The sequence below is a fragment of the Cnephaeus nilssonii genome, assembly GCF_951640355.1.
Source record: "Cnephaeus nilssonii genome assembly, chromosome: 10".
NCBI lineage: Eukaryota > Metazoa > Chordata > Mammalia > Chiroptera > Vespertilionidae > Cnephaeus > Cnephaeus nilssonii.
The window spans coordinates 51,959,736-51,984,023 of NC_137081.1; the positions used below are offsets into that span (position 1 = coordinate 51,959,736).

Here is a 24,288-nt window from a genome sequence, read left to right on the forward strand (position 1 = left end):
GGCATTATAATTCAGAAAACACTACTACTAATTGGAGTGTAAGTGAAAAAAATTCAGATTTTTAGTTATTCATATTCTCTAGAATAGATGCTTATAATGGGTTCCAATTACTTTCAATCGTTTAATTAAGTGCCATATTGAAACATTTTGTTTTCGTTCATTTCAACATTCATTCCAAAAGCCTTTTTTAGCATCTACAGAGAATATAAATGAATTGAAAGTTATTTCCCTTGAGAAACTTGAGAGACAAGTTAAGATTTGAGGGAAGTCAAAACACACAAATATTCAAATATGAGTGATAAACATAGGTAAGTACATGATTGCACATATTAACAACAATCAATATTGATTGGTTGATTGATTGATTACAGTGTGCCAGGCACCATGCTACTAGCATTAGAGTAATATGTTATTTTGCTTCATTTTCACAACTCTATAAGGCTGTTCCTAAGAGTTTCCCCAGTTTACAGGGACTGAGATGTTAAATGTCTTGCCCAAGGCTAATCAAGCATCAGGATTCAAACCCAGGTCAATTGACCCCAAAACCCTTATGCTTGAGCACTCTGCAGGGAAACTGGTTTAACATTAAGAAAAGCCTGGGATGCAGGGTCAGAAGATGTCAAGTCCACTCAGTGCCACTCACCAAGCTATAAGATCTTAGACAAATCACTTGACTCCCCTGAGTCTCAAGTTCTTTTTCAAAATAGAATAGAGTAGATGAAGAGACTTTGTAAGCCCTAAAACATTCCAAAAACATCAGTTGCTAATATTTTCACCTCTACCTGCATATATGTAGTTAAGAAATACCATGTACTGTATCATACTAATAGAGACTTCCAAAAAAAAGATGTTTTATTTTGAATCATAAGAATTTACTAGATAGGGATGGATGGAGAAGTGGCAGAGTTCATTTACCATTAAGAACAGTGCAGCCCGAGTCTTATCGTCTACATGGAAATTTACTCCTCAATATTTACAGTGAAATTATAGGACGCCGTTACTACGTCTACACACATGCTGTTCTCATCGCCAGCACTAACCCACCAGTAGAGAATATTGAAATAAAGATAATTTGTTTCTGGAGCACTTAGAAAGATATTCATAATGCTTATATGTATATGTAGCTAAAAAGGAGGGCCAGAGGCTTCTAGAAAGCAAGAAATGCTCCCCCCACACCCAGGTTTGCAGAGTTTTCTAATGTTTCGTAAGTACTCTGATACATAAAAAAGTTCGTTGCTCATATTGTGCAAACAAGCTGGGCATATTAAAACACTTTTTGTTATTTTAGTTATTGTTGTTATGCTTTCCTGAGGGAACTCTTAGTGGTAAAAGGACAATTAATATGTCAAACCAGACAATAAGTTGACATGTGATGTCAGTTTCATTGACACTATCCTCTGCTAGTATGGCTGTAATCTCATTTATTTCTATTCCCATCATAATTATACTTCTAAAATATTAATCAGTGCTGTTTTACTTTAAGCATATTTAAAATTTTCCTGAACTTAAAAATTAACATTAATTCAATAATTAATATCATTTTTATTCTCCAATATAATTTGTTCCCTAAAGAAGAGCTGTACTGTTTCAATATGAAATTCAACCTATTACCCCAATGAATGTATTTTTCTAAAAACATTGTTGAAAGAATTTTTAAGAAAGATAATGAATTTGAGAAATAACTTTATCCCACATAATCACCATTAGAAATTCCTGGTCTTGAGTTAGCCAGTGGTACTTTGTCAGCTGAAAATTTGCTACTATTAAATAGAGGTCAACTTAAAATATGGATTTGTCCCCACTCGTGGCTGCCTTAGGTATGAGCACTTCAAGCTGAAACAAACCAACATAGATTTAAAGTGGTACATAAAATGAAAATGAGAAAAATCTTAGAAAGGAAAACAATGAGCAATGTAAGATTCACATACGTTAAGTTATTTTAAGTATGTGCCAATTTCTCAGTGTCATTGGCCACATATTGGACTTCACATTGAGAAGAGCTACACTAATAAGAAGAAATCCTTTTTTCTTATTGTGTCCTGCACACCGAGCTTTGTGGGGAGGCCCCTCATTGTGTTTTTCATCCCCATCCACTCACTCAACAAGCGTAAGACTTGTGCATTGGCAGAAGAAAAGGGGAAGAATCCAGTCTCTCTTAATCACCACAGCTTTTTCTGGGGAAGAAAAGAAAAGGGGAGCCAATGCCCTATTGTCTCACCTTTATTGACCGGTAGAGCTTGGTGGAGGCAGTCGTGTATGATTTCTTTTATTGAACATCTGTGATCCAAGTTGGCCAGTGATACCATTCTTATCTACATCAATATACTGAGTAAATTATAGTAAACACAAAAATTTTTAAAGTACTCTCAGATTGTTGCTTTTTATTTTTCATGTGTTTGTCTTTTTAAAACTTTATTTGAGTACAAGTCAAATAGAACAATGTCAGAAATCTTCTGGGCACAAAAGGCCAAAACCAATATGAAGCAAAGGGCTGAGCAAATTTATGGTCAACTGGCACTGACCTGCATAGGGAGCTGTGCTGAATAATTTATGCTCAGAACTTCATTTGGGACCCAAGTGGTCTAGATCATCTGTCTATAATGCCTAACATCACCAGGAAATTTCTCAGCAATACCCTTTCCTTGGGCAACATAAACGTGGTCTACAAATTGCCCGTTGTTTTTCTGCCCAGAGAAGATAGGAGGAGCTAGCCCTTTCCAATCTAGGATAAATATATTCTGCCTAAATAGAGCTTACTGTTAACTTTCTCATCAGCAACTCAGTGGCAAGATCGTCGATGCCCAAATTTAATGGTGACATTCTCTTCTTCAGAATTTAATTAGCAACAGGAAAGTTAGTGGGGCTCCTAAACAGGTCAAAGAAAAAAAAATTATTCACAACTATCATTTGAATGTACTGTACAATTCACAGAGTACTTTCTTAAGCAGTGTCACATTTCATTTGCACAATAAGTGTGAGGTACATATACAAATACATAAAACTATATCATTTGTTACCTCAATTCACATCTTATAACTAATGCAATATAGGTTCCGAGAGGCGAAGTTATTTGTTCATAGTCAACAAAGCCCATGACATTTCTTTTATGTCTTGCCACCTGAGACATGACCCTACATGTTTCTTATAAAAAAAATCCCAGTATTTAAATACAACAGCCTGATGGTGATAAAAAGAGCAAGAAGAGAGAGGTACAGGAATTATGCCTGCCCTTATCATAATATCCCCACTTTCATTATATTAGAACACTGTCTATTATCTGACAAGCCTGAGTGTGCTAATGTTCTCTCCAAGTGTGTTTCAAACTCAAAAGCTGCATTTCAAATGCCATAGAATTCTGGACACTAATACTAAAAAATGATACACAGCCCAGGTTTCTGGCATTCTTTATGACCATCTGCTAGCATGGCATGGAGCCCATTCACAAGGTAATAAGACAATTTCAGGAGGACACAGATGCCAAGCATATCAAGGCTTGGAGTGATAACCTGCAAAATGAAGCAGGCAGCTTTTCTTTTTCTACAATGAACAGATCCTCCTAAGTCAGAAGCACCTGATCGTACTTCTGCATCTATTCCATTAGATGAGATCACATTAGTTGACATAGAGTAGAACACACTGTGAAGACTGCTGTTACTAGTTCAAAAACTTGACTCACTTTTGTTTATAGGTTACAAAGGAGAATTAAAGTACAATCGTAGAGAATAAAATCTTGCCACCTTCAGCTCAGCTTAAAGATAAGTGTCTGCTGCCTTGGTCGGTGGGCTCAGTGAATAGAATGTCAGCCCATGCACCAAAGGGTCTGGTGTTCAATTCCAGGCCATGGAACATACCTGGGTTCGATACTCAACCGTGGTCTGGGCCTGGGCCTGGGCAGAAGGCAGCCAAACGATGTATCTTTCTCACATCAATGTTTCTCTCTCTCTCTTTCTCTCCATATATATACACACATACATACATACACACACTCAGGTGAGGTAATTGTCTGCCAATGGAGAGAATGAGTGTTGGATGGAAATTCCTAAATGTATATTCGAATGTCAGGAAACTTTGAGCCTTTTATCCTAGTGGGCAATCAAATATCCAGTAGTCCATATTTCCAGTAGTCCATGGCTCAGCCTCACAAGTACGGATGGTGGGACGGGATTTCATTTTCTATAGATGTAGATATCATTCCTCTATTGACTCATCTACCAGGGAATATAATGATCAGAAAGGTATGGTACCCACAAGTTCCCTTCTGAATTCTAGCAAGCATCCTTTGACCAGAGTTGTTACACGGTGCCTCATTGAAGGTACATGACTCAGTCATTGTTTCTTCTCTAATATGCTTGTGTACATATTTGAGGTGAAAAATTGTTTAAAGAGCAAGAAGAGTAGGTGAGTAAAAAGGAAAAAGACAGTAGAGAAAACTTTAGGAAAAGAAAAGGGGAACAATTTTTGACAGTATGAACTTATTATAACTATCTTAACACATGAATTCTTGTGGTCAATTCTATAGTAATTCTAAATAAAACATCACTTGGATATTACAATATGTCAACTTGCTTAAATTACCTGTAGTTCCTGAAAACTACATAGCTCTTTTTATCTCCTTTCTTTATTTATACAAAAATGCATATGTATTCTGGAAAACTATATGGAGACATTATATATACACACATATATTCATGACTATATGTATACAGATAAATATGCACACACAAACATATTATTAAAAACTACATAAACATAGGTTGTGTGTATACACACATACATCTGCATACACATTCATTAGAAATCAGATTCCACATTGCAATGGAATCATCCTGAATGGTTTTTTTAAATATATTTTTATTGATTTCAGAGAGGAAGGGAGAGGAAAAGAGATACAGAAACATCAATGATAAGAGAGAATCATTGATTGGCTGCCTCCTGCATGCCCCACACTAAGGATCGAGCCCACAACCCAGGCATGTGCCCTGACCGGGAATCAAACTGTGACCTCCTGCTTCATAGGTCAATGCTCAACCACTGAGCCATGTTGGTCAGGCCATCCTAAATGGTTTTTAGTAGCTAGCTATTCACAAATGATATTTTCTCTTTTCTCAGTTTAAAAAAGAAAATTAAGAGTAAGATGTTTCATAATAAGACATTATAAGAAAATATAGTCCAGCTGGCATGGCTCCATGGTTGAGCATTGACCTATGAACCAGACGGTCACCATTCGATTCCTGGTCAGCGCACATGCCTGGTTGTGGGCTCAACCCCACTGAGGGTCATGCAGAAGGAAGCTGATCAATGATTCTCTCTCATCATTGATGTTTCTCTCTCTCTCTCTCTCTCTCTCTCTCTCTTTCTCCCTTCCTCTCTGAAATCAATAAAAATATATTTAAAAAAGAAAATATACAGGTGTGAATGTGTGTAAGTATATGTGTTTAATAGCATTTGTTTGCTTAATAGAATGTGATGACCCTCATGGCAAACTGAAATTAATTATGTTTTTGAACAATTTATTTATTGGTTTAATATCTTTAAACAGATATTCATTGAATACCTACAATGTTCACAAGTAAATCCCTATCCTCAAGGAATAATAACTAATAACTATACTAGTAATTTTAGCAGTACAAATTTCAAACATTTTTATCTTTATCATTAATTTCAGAGATTTTAATGAGTATCTACTATGTGTTAGGAATTATTTTGTGCTCTGATGACACTATAAAAATAATTTCTATCCTTAAAGTGTTTGAGGTCAGATAGAGACTAGGAATGATATCAACAGAGTGTGTTTAATGACTATAAAGTGGAGCACAAACATAAAAGGAACAGACAACTCCTTCAGATTCAGTGATTTGGGAATACTTTAATGTGTTAAATAAGGTCTAAGCTGCCCTAGCCAGTTTGACTCAGGGGATAGAGCCTCAGCCTGCAGACCTAAGAGTCCCAGGTTTGGTTCAGTTCTAGTTAAGGGCAGGTACCTCTGTTGTTTGCAGGTTCCTCCCCCACCCGGGCCCTGGTCAGGGCATGTGCAGGAGGTATCTAATCGGTGTGTTTTTCTCACATTGATGTCTCTCTCTTTCTCTTCCATTCTCTCTAAAACCAATGAAACAATATCCTCAGGTAAGGATTAAAATAATAATTTTAAAAAAATCTCTAAGCTGTTTTCCTGTAGGGACTACTGATAGTTAGCCAAAATTGTGTGTGTACCTATGCATCTGAAACAAACAAGGGTTATCTCTGAGGAGACTGAAGATCATTGCATAGCTGATCTCCATCTTCACCAGCCATGGAACCCATGTCTAGCTCAATTAGAGGTAGATAAAAGGATGTGGGCATCAAAACAGATAATCATGAAAAAATGTAGAGTTGAAGCCAGTTATAAAATGCCTTGTCAAAGATGTCATGGTGGTACCCTACGTCTCTTCTTGGCAGCCCCGTGAATTTTATAGCTCTGTGCACAATATTGATTTTTATTCAATGAGGGACAAAGCAATCTTGAGAGGATATTAACAAAAGAGCCACTAGATAGGAAAGAACCCCAAAAAGAAGCAAAGGCTTAGCTGGGCCTAAAGGTGTTGTTGGGTGTAAGGTATGGAGGATCCTTCTCCACTCCAAGCCTCCTTGGAAGAGAAATCATCAAGTTCAGGAAGAAGGGACCATATTTGTTTTATCTGCTAGCAGATAATAGATACTCTCTTTCTTTAATCATAATCTACATAGCTATCATTATATCTTTACAGAAGAAAGGCAGGCAGAAGGGAGGGAGGGAAGTAAGGAGGAAAGAAGTTGAAGGAGGAAGAAAGGGAGGAACGAAGGAAGGAAGGAAGGAAGGAAGGAAGGAAGGAAGGAAGGAAGGAAGGAAGGAAGGAAGGAAGGAAGGAAGGAAGGAAAGAAGGAAGGCGGGGAGGGAGGGAGGAAGAAAAAGAGGGAGGGAGAGAGAGGGGAAGGGAAACAGGGAGGGAGAGAGGGAGGAAGGGAGGGAAGGAGGGAGGAGAAGACTGAATATGAATGGATTGAAGCTCCTTGGAATTTTATAAATGTGAATCTCACTTGAGAGTGTGGTGGTCTAGATGGAAGCCGCAGGAGAGAAGTCCTCAAATTTAAATAAGCTAAGGAATCATCACAGGGCATGTTGAAAGTAGATACCATGATCCTTCCCGAAAGATGCTGATTCACTTGGTCTGCAATAGGGTTCAATAACCTCCTCTAGATGAATTTAGCATCAGGGGTTTCAAACCACACTAGAGAAATGTTGCCTTAAAGAAATTTAAATATTCTTTCCAGTCTTATGTTACCTCCAGATATAGATTTAGCTCTATAGTTCAAAATTTGTTTGGTGGAGAAAAGGTGCCCATTTTTCTAAAGCATATTAAAGTTACCAAAGATCTTAGTAACAGGCTTTGAATTTGTATGTATATTAAAATACATTATACATACATTATAATTCTGTTTCAATGTTAACCTCAGACCTGAATGAATCCCACATTGCATATTGCATATCTTTATTTTCTCAAAAGAATGACTGTGATTTAAGAGAAAATGTCAATTATAGGAAGGAAAAAAAAGAAATAAGAAAAGTAGAAGAGGGAGCAAAAAAGCTATCTATGAAAAGAGTTGAATTTCACCCTCAATATGTATCTTTTTTAGTTTAGCCAAAGAAAAAAGTGAAAACTTAATCGTTGAAAAACTTACGTATTTTGAATCATGAACATTTCTCAAACAAACAAAAGAAATTGAGCATAAAAAATAAAAACACATTTGGTCTGACATATTGTCTGCTCACCCCCGTCAAATTAATAAGGGATTGACATTTCAAAAAACAACCACGTAGCCAGGATCTACCAGTTTAACTGAATAATAAACAAGAAGAACTCTGCTACACAGCTTCCTCTCAGCTTTATAGCACGAGGGAGCAACTTTAGATCTAATTAGGTTGAGAAATTTTGCCTGAACAAGCCTGAAAAGTGTTGAGCAATTTCCTACCAGTCATGATACTGCTTCAGAGTATGTACATACTAGAGTGAAGTTCAGAAAGGCACATGGGTGAAAAACACTACTGGAAGAGAGTAGGACAAGAGCAAGGTGTAATAAAAAGTGCAAGGACTTTGGAATGAGATAGAACTGGGTTTAAGTCCTAGTTCTGCCATGCACCAGACCTCTCTCTTTAAAAACCAATTTTTAAAAATCTTTAAAAAATGAAGGACGAGGAAGATTTCTGTATTAACTGAGTACATCTCTAAAAGAAACTCAATGATACCTAAAATCCTGAGATCAACTTGACCTAGCAAGGTGACTATTTTGACTGCACAGAAATCAAATCCAAATTTCCATTGATTCCTTATAAAGTTTCTATCTATATGGAATTGTTCTCCAATACTGCATTCATTGTGACATAAGCCCACACCAATCTTGTGGAATACTTATTACCATAAAATAGATCTAATCATATTTAATTATGGAAATAGACAAAAAAATCAAGATTATTTAACTTTAAAATGTATAATGATAGGAATTAAAAGAATGGTTTTTATTTTAAAAACGGTATTTATAGGTAGATATTTCTTAAAGATGAAGTCATGTTTCTACACATTTAAAATTTTTTCGGTGTTTATACTGCTCCATCCCTTCCTCCTGTACATCCCCCTCCGAAGGGTAAACATTGGCAATGATCTTATGGAAAATTATTTAAAGCAAAAGCTGCCATTATTTTTCTCACTGTAGGTCAATATAATAAAAGGATATTTTATACATTTGATGTCACTATCTATAATTGAAGTCATCACAGTTAAAAGTTAGGTCTTCCCTCAGAATCTCTGGATTCAATACCTATATTTGTGAATGGTCCAATATTTCACTTCTTCTCTGGCAAAACAGTGTCTATTCCAAACATTTTCTATTGCATTTTTAAATTACTTTTAATCTCCAAACGCTAAGAATGGTTGGTTGGACTATCAGGGAGTACCTTAATTTTACCTCTTTTGCTCTTTCTTCTCTAGATACACTTAACTTCATTCATTCATTCATTCATTCATTCATTCAGCAAGTGTTTATTGAGTGTCTATCATGTGCCTGAACAAATGTTTTATTACTTTAAATTCTTTAAGAAAGTTGATATTTGAATGCTTTTATTCATTTTTCTATTACATGTAGCCAATCAGCAGCTCTATTATTTGCTTAAGTTGAAAAACAGTTAAAAAACATATAAATGTGTTTTAATTAATGTTCAGAATAATAGTTTCCACATCCCAGGCTCTGGATCACTTCTGAAATGATGACCTTATGTCTGTGCTATGAGCCTTTGAAATGTAGGAAAAGTAGATTCTTAAAATAAAGATCTAAATTAGATAATAAAAACTGACTCAGATCCATACGGCTGGGCTAGAAAGTATGGCAAGTAAAATAGACTCTATTTTTTGTTCAAACCTATTGGTTGTTCAGTGCAACAATTATTGGGAGCAGCATTCACAGCAACTGTGGTAAAATGGGATTCATGGTATTGTACAAAGTGATGGCCCTTCACAGCCAATTCTACAAACTCTGCCACCACCACCGCCTCTGCTCTTTCTTTCTTGACGAGAGAACTTCACGTTTATTTGTGTATTTGTCAATAGGTGACCCATTTCTCAGCACAGGAACTGATTTATGATTATAATTGATTGAAGCCAGTCCTAATGGTCTCACTCCCTGGCTAGTCATGGTTTAATCACAGAAATGTGACCCAATAATATTAAGAGTAAATCCCCTGATGGCACCTGGGAAAGGATTTCCTGAGAAATGAAAAGAGACATGTAGAACAACGCTTTCTTCTTCCACTGGACGCACTCTTGTCTCTGGTGATGTCTGAAGCTGTTGAACTCACAGTTTAGAGGAAATAGACTAAAATGTTCCAGATAGAACAGCAGAAATCCAAGGTTCATCCTACTATTTATACATTTCTATTGAGAAATAATAAATTCCTTAGTACTTTAAGCTACTGTTAGTTGTTTCTTCTCTTATTTGCAGCCAACAGCATGTTTAAAGAAAGTAATGAATTTGGATACTACAACATTATGGGAATGGAGGGATAGAAAGATGCTTAACTTCTTGAGTTAGTTATATCATATATCAGATATTATATATTTCTGGTATTCCCACCTGTCTCACTATACTATGGGATAGCAAATAAATGACTATGAATTCACGATGGACATAGTTAACATCCAATGTTTACCAGTTCTTGTGGGATGATGGAGAGACTACAGTGAATAAATTAAGTTCATTCTTTTTATTAAGTTCATTGTTTGTGATACTTGGGAGACCAGAATAGAGTCTGGTCCTAAACCATGTTTGATCTGAGGAATACCTCTACCTGCTCCTGAAGGCTCATTCTTTTCGCTCTTCCATAACTAATGTTCTGGTTACTGGAGGTTTCCTTCACTCTCTCTTTACCCAGAGAGTTGACAATTTGTTCTGTGAATGTGACACCTCATTGAAGAATAATGGACATTATTTACATTTATTCATGATACATATTAAACTACAGTCCTTATTTCTCCTATGCAATACAACCCAAACTTGCCATTCTTGGAACTCTAATAATAATAAGGGCAATGACATTGGAAGCAAGCATTTTAGACAGCAGACAGATTATATTTAAAGGTGCCTTTGTCTGACCTCCTGTATATCTATGCTAAGGAAAAAGAATGATTCCAAGATTACAGTCTTTTTTTCTGTTTTACATGGTTTAGGAGTCATTCTTCATATCTGTTGCCCCTTAATAGGAGAGAGTACCAAAAAGGGGGACTTTTGAGTTATAATGCTCTAGTCAACCAGCACACGGGTCACTTGATAATGGCCGGCCTGGCAGGGGTCCAAGGCAGGGAATACTTCATAGATATTCTGCATGTCTTCACTCTGGTGATGACTGCGAAGTGTGGTGGAGCATTTGTGTTGTCAGCAAGAAGGAAAGGAAGAAGAAAAGCATCCAGAGAAGAAAAGTGAATGAAAATGACTCTTTGGGGAAAACCCCCCACAGTATTTAGCATTCTCAGAAGAAGAATAAAATTCTCCTTCTGAATTTCAAAAATGCACATGGCTTGTGGCCTTAAGGAGAGAAGCACAGGAACAAAGCTGCTTTTGTACTCTATTAAGGTTGAGATTAAAGTCCCTACTGATAAACTGAACATTCTTTAAAAGTGACCAGAAGCAAACAGTGTCTGTTTGCTGCTACTTTATTACAAAGACACCACTGAGAATAGCTAAGAATATACTATTTGATCTTTAACAGGTTGACCAAATGATTGCAGTTGGCTCCAGTACAAGATGCTTTCTGCAAATTATTGTTTCTGGTTATAAACCTTTATAATATCTCAGAATGAATTATGTATGTATTCCATGTTTTCTTTTCTGTTATCAGCCTTGATGTTCTCATTTCAAGTTTCACCCTAGCCTCCTAATAATGCAATATTGAGGCCATTCAGACACTAATTATGCCTCCGTGGCTTTTTTGAAATGACTAAATCAGCATCAGTTCTATAATTATCATTAGCAAGTTTGTATCAGTAGCTCACATTACTTGAAAAGCTCAACTTAAATGATTTGTGAATGTACTCATCTAATACATTGAACGCTCTCTATAGATACACAGGTGCTTGCATATTGCTTTATGTAAAATAGAAAGTCTGTGCATGTACATTGCATGAAATATATTTCCAATACAATATTAAACATTATTTCCATAGCTTGAAATATTAAAGTACATAGAGACACCCAAGATACCTGAACCTTAAATGCTCAGTTGGGGTGAGGAGTGTAAGGAAATAGAACATTGTTACTCATACTTAAGGCTAGATATGATGCTTCCTCATTTTCAGAATGTTCAAATAGGAATCTGGCAAAGATGATTGACAGGAAGAAGTATCCAAATGCAATTCCTCTGTATTTCCATTGTTTCTGTTCTTGAATTATTGATATTGCCAGTAGTCATTTACCATGAAAACAAATCAAGGTAGGTATGGTAAGCATTTCCTTGAAAGCAACACTTTTATATTTTTTAAAATTTCTTCACACTGTACCATTTTTATAATTTAACAAAATGGCAAGCTCCTGAGAAAAGTAAATACGGCAAAATAACTTAGTGCAAATGACAAGCTTAATTTTGTGACTAAATACGTAAATGCTATGTGGAAAGTATTAGAGGGGGAAAACAACCACTCAGCTTCAGGAAGGAGCAGCATGCAGATGTCTTTGTATCACTTAAAAGGGGAAGCCCCACCTCAAGCCAGGAAAACCTGATAGGAATGTCTGAATTTCGGTCTCTTCAGGAATCGTGGGGTGCACAGCAAAAGCTTAGCTATTGTACTTCCCAGTGGCAATCTTTTTTTTTTTTTTAATTTTTCACACCACCTTATAGTAGATCCTTGTTTTGTAAAAAAAAAAAAAAAAGAAAGAAAGAAAAACTTGTGCCAGGCTGTAGTATTTTATGACCTACATTATTACCCTCTGGGTAGTGAAATGATGGTGCCAAACTAATTATTGCTTTGTCTAATTTTAAATCCAGGTCTATGGAGATTAACAGCTTGCACATTAATTCAAAGCACCAACAGCCTACCTCACCTAATGCTGTTTTAAATGAATTAAAAATCCTGTTTAGGAAACTTTAATATACTTGAAACGAAGGAAATGTCTGTCCGTATTTTTGTTCAGTACATAAAAACTAAAGTCACTCTGCTTATTTTGTGCGCTCAAACATACTCCAGGGAGGAACTTTTCTGATCTTCAGGCGTCTCTTCTCTTGGAAATGAAATACCTGCTAAGCCAAAAGCGCAGTCTGAGTGGAACTAATTGTAAAGTGGTGGTGGTGGTAGGGAGAGGGAGGCAAAGGAATGAGAAGACTGTGCTCAGCTTGAGGGGAAACACACATTCACTTTTAAGGTATCGTCCCCCTTTGTATCTTTGGCATTAAATGAATGCCTTTAAACACACTGACATTTTGTAATATTACAAAATGAACATGCAGTGTTGAACCATCAATACAAATAGACCACCTATAAAAACTCAAGGAAGCATATCACCAAACCCTACAAGAAGGATGGACAGTTTGAAGGAACAGAAAACGATAGAGCCTTGCAATGATAGATCCTCCCCAGCTAGTGGCCCTGCTTCCAGTTCTATTAGCTGTCCCTTCGTAAAGCAGGATTCAAGCCACACAAATCTCCTGCTTACAAACCTTCCAGAGCGTCCTGTTACCCACCTACTGAAATGCAGACCTTTCATCTAAGGCCGTGATAAAGTTCCTGTCCAATGCACCCCCGATTCTCATTTCCATCCTTATTTCCCCTCCCGTGCCTGTGGAACGCAAAAGCTCAACCAGACTAGGTTATATGCTGTTTCTTGCAAAGGCTCTCATAATTCCCTTTATTGCTGCCTTTGCCCAAGCCTATTTCATCTACACATCAACTCATTAATTTCCTCAGTAAACATGGAAGTTGCAATAATCGACTGCCCTCTGGAAGCTTACAATCTAACAGGAGTCACCCACTTGTAAAGGTACTTTTAAAATGATGTGAAGGTGCAGAGAGAAAGAGAGGGACAGGGTTTAAAAGGTACTTTTTAAATGATGTGAAGGTGCAGGAGAAAGATACTGAAGCGGCCCTAGAAAGCCTGGAAGTCTCCTTGGAAGAGGGACGTGCCTGTGGGAGTTAGGCCACAGAAGAGGAGGGAAACCAGAGGGCGCAATGAAAAGCAGGGCACTCAGGGGACAAAGAGCATGGAATATGCAAACTTCAAGTGGCTTGTTGCATTGAAGCATAAAGGCTAAGACTACCAAGGCCAGCAAATCTGCCCTCTTCTTCATGAAAGAATCCATATCTTCTTCTGGCCAGAACCTCTTTATGAGTCACTTACAACATTCACTTTGAACTATATTTATCTCGTCTCATTCCAAAGTGGTTAATGTTTATTTTCTTTAAATCCTCTGCAATTTTTTTTTTTGGGGGGGGCAATACTTTTATTTAAAATACATTTTATTGATTTTTTACAGAGAGGAAGGGAGAGGGATAGAGAGTTAGAAACATGGATCAGCTGCCTCCTGCGCACCCCCTACTGGGGATGTGCCCACAACCAAGGTACATGCCCTTGACTAGAATCAAACCTGGGACCCTTGAGTCCGCAGGCCAACGCTCTATCCACTGAGCCAAACCGGTTAGGGCAAGTGGGGGGGCGGGCAATACTTTTAGCAATACTTTTCACTATAGTAAGTTCAGTATGAAATTGAGAATCATGCAAAATCAGGCAGAGGTTGCAGCAAATATATGAACACTACCACCATTTAAAGAATGAATAAAAAACCAGAACCCTCACATTATTAGAAGAAAACAGTTCTGCATAACCAAAAAATATCTCCAGTGAACCTCTCACAGGCTTTTTCACTTGTCTCTCCACTGTAGGGTTAGATCTTGAAGGAGATATATGGACCACCCTAATACCATTTGACAGTATCTGTATTCAAGTGTAATTCTAACAAATTGAGTAATTTTACTAAAACGAGGTCAAGATCTCTGCTGTTTTTTAATTTGTTTGTACGGGGAAGGGGAAGAAATAAGGACCTCTTAGTAGTCTTAGTTGAACTGAAGTCCAAATGAAAAGTCCTAAATTGCAATTGTATGGAAACATTTAAAAAAATATATTGCGTCAGTAATTTGCACTATGTAAGACCCACTTTAGATTTTGTGAGCAATATGACAAAAACATCTAGGTCTAATAAATAGCTACTACATCCTAGAAGATTTCTTTGAAACACTGTTGTTTGGAAGAGGATATTAACAGTGTAATCCTTATCAAAATAGTTAATATTTAAGTTTGAAACTATAGTGGTATTTAAAAAGCAAACTATCTTGAGTTTAGCATTTTATTAAAAACCAAGCATTAACGCTCCCTAAAATGTGTTTTTTTCTTAAAGCATCTTGTCACCCTCATCTCTGTTCTATGCTCTGTCCACCTGAATGTTTTGCTTGCTTTCCTTTTCTTCTCCTTGACATAGGCAAAGCACATCTCCTTGTCTAACCTGGGTCACATTATCCTTAGTTCAATGCAGACAAGCATATGGTCATCTGCAAAATCACATTCAATATCACCTTGCTCATTTCCTTACCCTTCACTGTGGTTGTTGTTGCTTCTATGTGTAGAATAAGAACAGGAAAAGGTAGAATTCTTCTTCTCTGAATTAGCTTGAGAGAAACACACACACACACACACACACACACACACACACACACACTCCTCCTAAAGGAAAACAAGAATAGTTAATGCTTATTTTTCTTTTGATTTTCTTTAAAAAACAAAGTCAGAAATAATGTGCATTAGAAATTCATTATATTTGTTCTCTCTACACTAAAAATATTTAAACAGAAGTAAGCAGGTGATTAATGCAGTAGGAAAAAAAATTAGTTCATTTTTTCCACTGAATTAACTCTTTCCTTGACTAATCAATCAACTTCCTTTAAAGACTAAATTTCTTATTCTCATATCACCACAAGTTTCATAAAATAAACTGAAGGATAGATTATCAGTTACAACCAAAAACATTTTTTAAGTAAAAGTTTAAAAATTAAGTGTAGATAAGATATGGTGACTATTAAAATGGTATTTAATCATACTGCTTTATTAAAGACTAGCGTTCCCGTTGCAGGAAAAATCCTGCAATAGGGTTTCCTGCTGCACTCTACCCCACCCTGCCTGCTCTCCTCCCTTGTCCCCCGCCCCGCAATCTCCGCCAGCCCCCCTGCTTTTTAAACTTCTCAGCCAGCCCGCTCTCCTTCCTTCTCCCCCGGCCCGCCTTCTCTGCCAGCCCGCCTGTTTTTCCCTTCTCCCCCGGCCCCGCCTCCGCTCCTCCCTTCTCCCCTGGCCCCGCCTCTGCTCCTCCCTTCTCCCCCGGCCCCGCCTCCGCTCCTCCCTTCTCCCCCGGCCCCGCCTGCTCAACTTCCTTCTCCCCCGGCCCCGCCTCCGCTCCTCCCTTCTCCCCTGGCCCCGCCTGCTCAACTTCCTTCTCCCCCGGCCCTGCCTCCGCTCTCCGCTCCTCCCTTCTTCTCTCCCCTCCCCCCCCCCCCCCCCCCCGCTTGCTTGCTTCTCTGCAGCTTTGCTCCCTTCTGCAGCTCTTGGCTTCTTTCTACGCTGTCGCGATATGCAAATTAGCCGCCATCTTTGTTTTGATAATTTGCATATTTGTCCTGATTGGTTGGTGGGCGTGGCTTGGCTGGTGGGCGTAGCGAAGGTGCGGTCAATTTGCATATTTGTCTATTATTAGATTAGATAGTTTTATTAAAACAAAAAACTTAAAAATGTGCTAATTTTTCAACAGAAAATGAAGTTTTTCAAAAAACAAAATTGTTTCATTTTACTTTGGGAAAAAGTAAATGGATAAAAGCAAACTTTATATATATATCTAAAAAAAAAAAGCTAGAAATAGTGGAATGATAAACTCCTCTTTGAATCTTATTAGTCATGCAAAGCTTATAAGGTATATTCTATTATGTGAGCCTTATTTCCCAGGAGTACATACAATTTTGGACAATTTAAAACTCTGCATAAATACATGCAGTACTCTTTAAAAATATATATATATATATATATTTGTATTGATTTGAGAGGACGGCACAGGTAAAGAGAGATAGAAACACCAATGACAGGGGAGAATCATTGATTGGCTGCCTCTTGCATGCCCCCTACTGGGGATGGAGTCTGTAACCTGGGCATGTGCCCTGACTGGGAATTGAAGAGTGACCTCCTGGTTCATTGGTCAATGCTCAATCACTGAGCCACATCCCCCCAGGCCATACAGTACTCTTAAATAGTTTCCCTTTCTTTGATTGCAAAGTTAATTATATTCATTTGTATGTTGAATGATAGATTTTATAATCTGTACTTCAAATGAACATATGAGAATTGAAAAAAGTACTACTTTACTAATAAACTCCTGCTAACCACACTTCTTCCTGGCCGCTTTTAAAAGTAAGGCTTATTTTGTTTTAGATATTGAAAATAAACTGCTCTAGGTCAATCATCAAAATATATTGTTTTCTATTCAGCGGATATTCCATTATATATATATTTTATTCAGTATTTTGGTTTACATGAAGAACTGTAAATTCAATGCTGGAATTTAGTGATAAAGGTTGATGTGCTTTGAACATTTTCTTAACGAACAAGGACAGCACAGTTTTGCTTGAATTGCACAGAGCATCTGCTGTGTCTAGAGGACCTCTTGTCGTCATTCTCCAAATGGGCTATAAGGGAAATTATAAGCTCTTCACGGTTGTTGTTTCTTTTTAATTCATCTCTACTCAATCCAACAGTGACCCATAGATATTTTCCTACACTTATTTCTTTGTGGTGAAACCCAACGCGTAACTTTTCCTAATATCATTTTCAAAGATATCTTGTAAAATATAACTAAAGGGGCTTCAGTGTTCTCTGTTACATCAGAATAAAGTTCTTCTGTTTTATTTTGTAGACTGTTGTTTTTTTTTAAATGCACAGAAAGGTCAAACCCATTCCAAAGAGAAATCTCATTCCTTAGAAATATTTGGTAAGATCTTAAATCACTTTTCTTTTGTCTTTTAAATTCTGTCATCTGTCTAGATTGAACTAAGATGATTATTCTTTCTCATCTTGTTAGTTAAATGCATCCATTCAATGGCTACGGAAGGTAAGAAAATTACAACAGGAGAAGGAAATTTCCAAATACATATCTGGATTTTTAAAACACTTCATTTCGTCACGGAGAGACAGCATGTAGTCTATTAAATCTACAGCAGAAAAGCAGGGGAAATGTGAGGAGAGTCAGTCCTAAACAAGTATATTTTCTATCCCAGCCTTCAAAGGTAATATTTTCAGCTTGATGAGCCTCTGGTCGAATATATAATTTGCCTCTTTCATTCTTAAGCTTCGTTAAAATACAGAGGACTGGATGTCCACTAGGCCAAAGGATAAACTTACCATTTATCTATTAAAGTCCTATTTAATGAAAAGAGAAATTATTATCCCACTCACTCTCTTTCTCATTACAATTCCTAAAGAACTTTACCGGGCACATTATCTCATAGACATCATGATCAAATGTTATTGTTTGCTTTATTATCTCAGTTGGATGGTTGGCTAGCCTAGAATGAAATAGGTTGAAGGCAAAACTGGAAGCCTAGAAGTCTGAATGAGGTTCCCATTCAAATGATCCTGGTTGTTTGGGGGTGGGGCGGGGTGATTAGTAAGCCAACTGAGCTTACACTACACAGTAAGCATCTGGATGCAGCACATTTACATCTAACAAGAGAGCCCAGGAAACGTGTGTGTTTCTTAAACCTTATGTTCCGAACAAAAGGCTATCTCAGCAACACACAATCAGCACTGCGTTGCTCCCTGGGATGCGAGCAACACACTCAACTGCACATTTCATTCTTCCTCAGCTCCCAGCACTACAAAGCCCCTACTCTCTTCCCACTCCTGGGTCCCCAGATTGCTCCCTAGAAGGGGGCTGGGAAAAGCCGAAGCCTCCTGTCTCTGCCTGCGCACCGGCAGCCTGCACCGGGCCCCCAGGCGCTGTGTTCCCCCGCTCGAGCCGCCTGGGGGAGGTAGGGAGGGGAGCCCGGGGGCTGGAGCCTGGACCGCACACCTAGACACTTAGGATTTTATTTATTCACAGGGAGGCGGGGGAGGACAACAGGGCTCCCTCGGCGTCCCCCCCAAAGTTGCCTCTCCTTGGCAGACAGTCATGTTCCGGCTGGTGCTGGGGCCCAGGGGAGAGTGTGGGTGAGGTCCCGGCTCCCGGGGCCAGATCTGGTCCAGTGCGCGGAGCCCAGAGCGGTGGGGAAGGGCGGGCGGGCCGCAGCTGTTTGGAGCGGGGCCGGGAGCGGGCCGGGAGGGACCCGCGGGCCGGAGAGCCGCGCAGCCCTGTCCTGGGCCCTCCAAGGCAGGCGGGGAGCGCAGGGGCCGGCTGATCACGCGTGGGGACGAAAGGCCCCCTTCCCCGCCCGCACTGCTCCCCTTCCCCCCGGGCCGGGCCGCCAGAGAGTGCGGGCCGAGGGCGCTCCGGGCCCCGCGCGCGTCATCATGACCTCGGGGCCCCCTCCGGGCCGCGTGAGCGCGTCGTCGGCGCGGCTGGGCGGCCGCCGGGGCCCGGGCCGTGTAACATGACCCGAGCGGCCGGCCGGCCAGCGCGGCGCGGCCATTGAGCCCTCCCTGCCCATGAATCTCTGGCGCGTCTCTAGTCGCCCGCCCGCTCGCCTCCCGCTTCCCTTTCTCCCCCTCCAGCTCCGCGGGCTCCGCGGGCTCCGGGCGCCTCTCCCTCTCCCTCCGGTCCTCCCGCTGCCCGTCTCCCGCCACCGCCCGCCTCTCGCCACTGCCTCCCGTCCCCTCTCCCTCTCCGCGGCCGCCGCGTCGCTCTCCCTCTCTCCTTTGAAAACTGATCTTTGGCTCTTAGTGTGAAAGTGATTTGAATTTGGCTCGGCGGCGCTCTGCGCCTGCGCCCAGCCTCTGGCATGCTGGCTCCTTCCAAGCAGCTGTTTTGGGTTTGAAATTCCAACATGGCAGAGGCTGCAGTCCGTCTTCCCTTCAAAAACTTGGAATGATTTCAAATCATAGGCACCTTCGCTTAACCCTCGCTTCCATTCATCAGCGAACGCGGCGGATCGATGCTACGCTAACCTATCGGCTTTTCGCTCCGCGCGTTCAGGTAAGAGGAGCTTCGTAGTTTTTCTGCCATCTGTTTAAATTTGTTCTGGTGGGGGTTTTTTTGTTTGTTTGTTTGTTTTTGTTTGTTTTATTTTTAAAAGAATATATAAATGCATCCAAGACCTGTAATCAAAGGAGACCTTCGAGTTGTGTCGTGAACATTTAATTGAATGTGCACTCGTTTCTATTCGGTACGCCAACCTGCTGTCTAATTTCTCTGTACAAAGTAGCCCTGAAACGTTAGAATGCATATTTTTGCTGCTTAATCATTGTAACAATAGTGTGGGATTAAGAGTTCGCGATGGCAAGAATCCCGTTTTCCGCTATCTTGTGCTTACTTATTACTATCTTTTTACTTCGAAAATAAATACCCCCCCAAAAAAAAAATAAGAAGGAGAAAGCGGAGCCATAGGGTGGGGCTAGACTTTCTTCGGGAACTAACTTCTAAGTAAATAAGAAGTGTAAATAAGAATCTTGCACACACAGAAAGTTGAGGTTAAATTACCATCTCGTGGCTGGGGGAACGTGATAATGTCAGGAGATCGGTTGCAGAAAAAAATGTAAGCACATCATCTTGGAGGGGGTACAGCGTGGTGGGCGTATTGTTGGCCGGGGACGGGAGAGAAAGATGTATAATTTAATGGTATATACAATCCACTGATCCTATTACCGTCCTCCCGGAGCTCTTGTTAGTTTCAATGGGAGTGAGTGAAATTGACATGGACTTGCATTCCTGGTCATGTGCTTTTTTTCCCCCTTTCTTCTCCTGTGATCTGAGATCCCCTTTTTGTTGATGTTGCTTTCCCCCTTAATTATATGCATGTAGGTTAAATGAATACCTGACGAAAGGGCCCACGTTTCAAGGCAGTGACATTTGATAGCTGAGAGGAAAAGTGGCTTTAATGAAAAGCAACCTTTGGAATTCCTGCTTGTGAGAAATCCAATTCAGCTTTTTGTGCTGCCAGCAAGAAATGATCAGTAGCACCAGTGTTTATGGTATGTCAGTTTTGGAATTTACTTCCTTTGCATCTAAATAGGAAAGACAAATTAAATGGCATGATCAAACCATTGAAGACCCTGTTTGGGAAGCAGATGCTCATGATATATAATTCATTTAAAAAAATGTATATTTTAATCTCTCAAAATGCTTGTTTATTTTTTGCTATCACATGTTTATATATTTCAGTTTTGAGTAATAGATTACTGGAGTCCACTCTTATCGGTTTAGCTGTAATCCCAAAGTTGCATGTTACTAGTAATGCACTGTGTAACCACTGAAGTCAAATGGTATGTAAATTAGTTAAACTCAGTGTGGGGTTTTTGGGGAGGGGGCTGGGTGCAAAGGGGAGAGGGCGGGAGTGTAGGGTAAGACTGCTTACTAATGAAAGTATATATCTATAAATATATATATGTACACACACAGAACTGGGTGAATTTTTTTCTCTCAACCTATTAATGCAGTTGGACTATGGGCTCTCTCAATGATTGCACTTGGTGGAGTAATCAGTTCTTCTGAGTGTGTGTGTGTGTGTGTGTGTGTGTGTGTGTGTGTGTCTGTTTCGGGGGGTGAGTTATGAAGGGATAGCTTTTACATGAATTTAAAAATATATTTTGATTGCTTAAAGTCCTTAATGCCTTTTTTAGGAACAGTGGTAATTTTTTTCTTTTTCTTTTTTCTTTGCTTGCCATTCACTTGTCTGCCTGTCAACGCTTTTTACTTTTAACCTGTGACAGAATTAAATAATCAGGCACTGAAATTGACTTTGTTTGAAATCGCTCTTTCCTCTTTCTTTACCAAAAAAAAAAAAAAAGGTCAGATAAATGGAGTGAGATGGGGTTTTCAATAGCTCTTGTGACCATGCCCTGTGTACACTTTGTGATATTCAATTAAGACTAAGAGGCAACAGCAACAACAAAAAGATGTTAAAAGTATTTTGCATAACCAAAGGATATGTCCACTCTACACTGTTTCTTTTTTGGTACATTTGCCCAACCACCATGCATTCACCCTGAAAAGAGAGAAAGAAGGAAAAGGGAGAATAGGAAAGAAACAAATAGCAGTGGGCAGAGCTGCCAGGGGTCTGTGATGTGGCGGTGGTTACTGCTCTCTCATCACACAAATGTGAATACAAGGAAAGGGACTACAAGAGCCGTTGCGCGACATACACTTCTGGTTGGACTCTGGTGACTATCGAGCTAAACACACACCGCTCTTACCCGATAGGAAGGATTTGATTGAATTTTGCATTTGGAACTTGTTGACTTTGAAGCGATCAATAAGAAGACTGTTTATTTTAGATGCACATAATTTGCCCTGAGAAATGTTTTGAGGAGGAGAGAGCACAGCTTTTTTTCCCCCGGAGCTGTTGGAGCGAATGGGATTGCCAGATGGGCGATTTCCCTCTGTGATGTTAAAGCTGTAATATATATTCAGAGCAGATTGGGCTGCTGCCTGTGATGAGGAGGATATTACATTTATAAATTTTAAATCGGAGCTCAGACAATGTGCTGAGAGCAGAAATTGGATGGTTTGAATGTTTACCTTATTGATACTTAAGTGTGATTTCTGGGTAGTAGTAATGATAACCATTGCAATAATATGTAAAAACACATTGGGTTAGGCAATCATATAATTCATGGCATTTAACACCAGATTTAAGTGTGTAAATTGCCCCCCACCCAGGCTCTGCTTACTATTAAATAATAGTCACATAATTTATTTCCCTGAGAGTTAAATGCCCGTTGTGCAAATGATGTTCACTCAGGACCCTTGTTATCCTACACTAGAATTCGGGGAGAAAAAGTTTATGCCTATATCTATAAAGTAGACACTTGTGTATATGTATAAAGTGGCATTAGTGGCTCCTATTTTGTAATTCTGTTACTCGGATTATTTTTAGATTTTGTCTCAGATGTTTGGCCTAAAGGAACCAGAGCTATACAAACCTAAAAGGCTGGAAAGTGGGCAAGTGCTCACACTCTGGCGGCTCTGCTGTTGCAAATTAAAAGTGTGTTGTGGTCAGGAAATGAAAGCTACAATGTCTCTTTTGAACAAGTCGTTTATCAAGAGAAACATCTATCAGGGACTGCCTTGTCACATTGATCCTCTAAAAGTTAGGTCCGAGGTGGAAGCTGCTTTGATGTTTTTGATCCTAAATTTAATACAACAGAAAAAAAGCAAGGATATTTTGACCAGAATAGATTTTTTTAAAATGTTTCCTGGAACCAAGATCTATTTATTAGTATTGTACTATGTGTGAAGTTTTTTTGGACACAACAGTTGAAAAGTTGAAGGGGGAATCCCGAGTCTTTATAAATGGTTGGTTGTTAAAATATATATTGATCGTACATTCAGCTATGCTGGCTTCTCGGTTCACATGGACAGTTTGAAAGTTGATTGCATTAAAGGGAAATTATCTTGAAAGAGTGTTTTGGAGCAATATGCAGAGATCAGAGTTTACATTCGTTCACATTGTAGAGTTGCCCTCTTCTTTTTGTCTTTTCTTTTCATCCTTTATTTCTATTTCCCATCTCCACTGCATGTGTGACATATTAGCTTTTATTTGGAAAATAAACTTTTTTTCTATAAAATCCATTCCCCCAAACATGCTTGCTCACATTTTCTCTATTGTTTCTTAATTGTGCATGTGGATGGTTAGCAATATAAACTACATGGACTCACAAGGCTTTCAGAACTTCAGCTTAAAAATATAGGTAGGAAACAGGTTAAATGTGCCATGTATTCGCAAATACTGAGTATGTTGCATGCCTTATTCAGATGTTAAAAGGTATTGTTAAGAAAATGACTACGTTTTTAAAAATGTGATTTCTTTATTTATGAGAGAAAGAGAGAGAGAGAGAGAGAGAGAGAGAGAGAGAGAGAGAGAGAGAGAGAGCTGTTAAAAGCAGCCTGCTTCATTTTGGGAGGCAAAGATGTGAGAGAAGAGTTTTTTGGATACTTGTCTTATACCGCTAGTGGTTACTTGCTCTTTCATATGGGTCTATCAACAACTAGGATGATAGACCACAAAGAGTGTGGTGGGAGTTTTGGGAAGTGTAATACTTGCTAATTAATCATGTCTGAAATGAAAGAATCATAGCAGGGCAATAAAGTCTCATTGTTGTTTTCCTGGAAGAGGGTAAGACTTCTGTTTGGAAGCTGTATATGTGAGTTGACTTGCTTTTCTCTTCTCTTAAAAAGACAGTTTGTAGGGCCTCTTTGGAATTATTTCAGGAACCATCTTTTTTAAAAACAAACAAACAACAGAGAATAGTTTTCTTTCTCCTGGCTGTACCAGATCAGTGAGATTCTTAAAATTATCTCTGGTATCTTCTGAGTGAAAACATAGTGTGTGTGTTTTTTTTTGTTTGTTTTTTTTTTAGTTATATTAAAGACTTACGTGGCTAAATTTCCAGTATCATTTATTTTCCCAAAAATAGAAAATCTTTTTTGTGTTTTTCATGTTGGGCAGGAACTTTGGAAATCTTTTTGTAGGCAGGTACTTATGACAGAAATACAAGAGAGCAGAGATTTCATTAATTACTTTTAATAGCACAAGAGTATGGCCAGAGGGGAGAAAAGAA

General features: G+C 39.0%; 1 protein-coding gene across 2 annotated transcripts in view; it reads left to right on the forward strand.

Moving 5' to 3' along the window:
- The first annotated feature begins 18,882 nt into the window (after positions 1–18,882).
- FIGN (fidgetin, microtubule severing factor) overlaps positions 18,883–24,288 on the forward strand; it is a 129,951-nt gene continuing 124,545 nt past the window's right edge. The window contains exons 1-2 of one of the 2 annotated variants that reach the window (XM_079782843.1): positions 18,883–19,705; positions 20,531–20,700. In XM_079782843.1, the coding sequence (XP_079638969.1) occupies positions 20,676–20,700 (25 nt within the window). In that variant the 5' untranslated portion in view covers positions 18,883–19,705; positions 20,531–20,675. The remainder of the gene's footprint in view (positions 19,706–20,530; positions 20,701–24,288) is intronic. The other variant, XM_079782844.1, reaches the window with a different exon arrangement.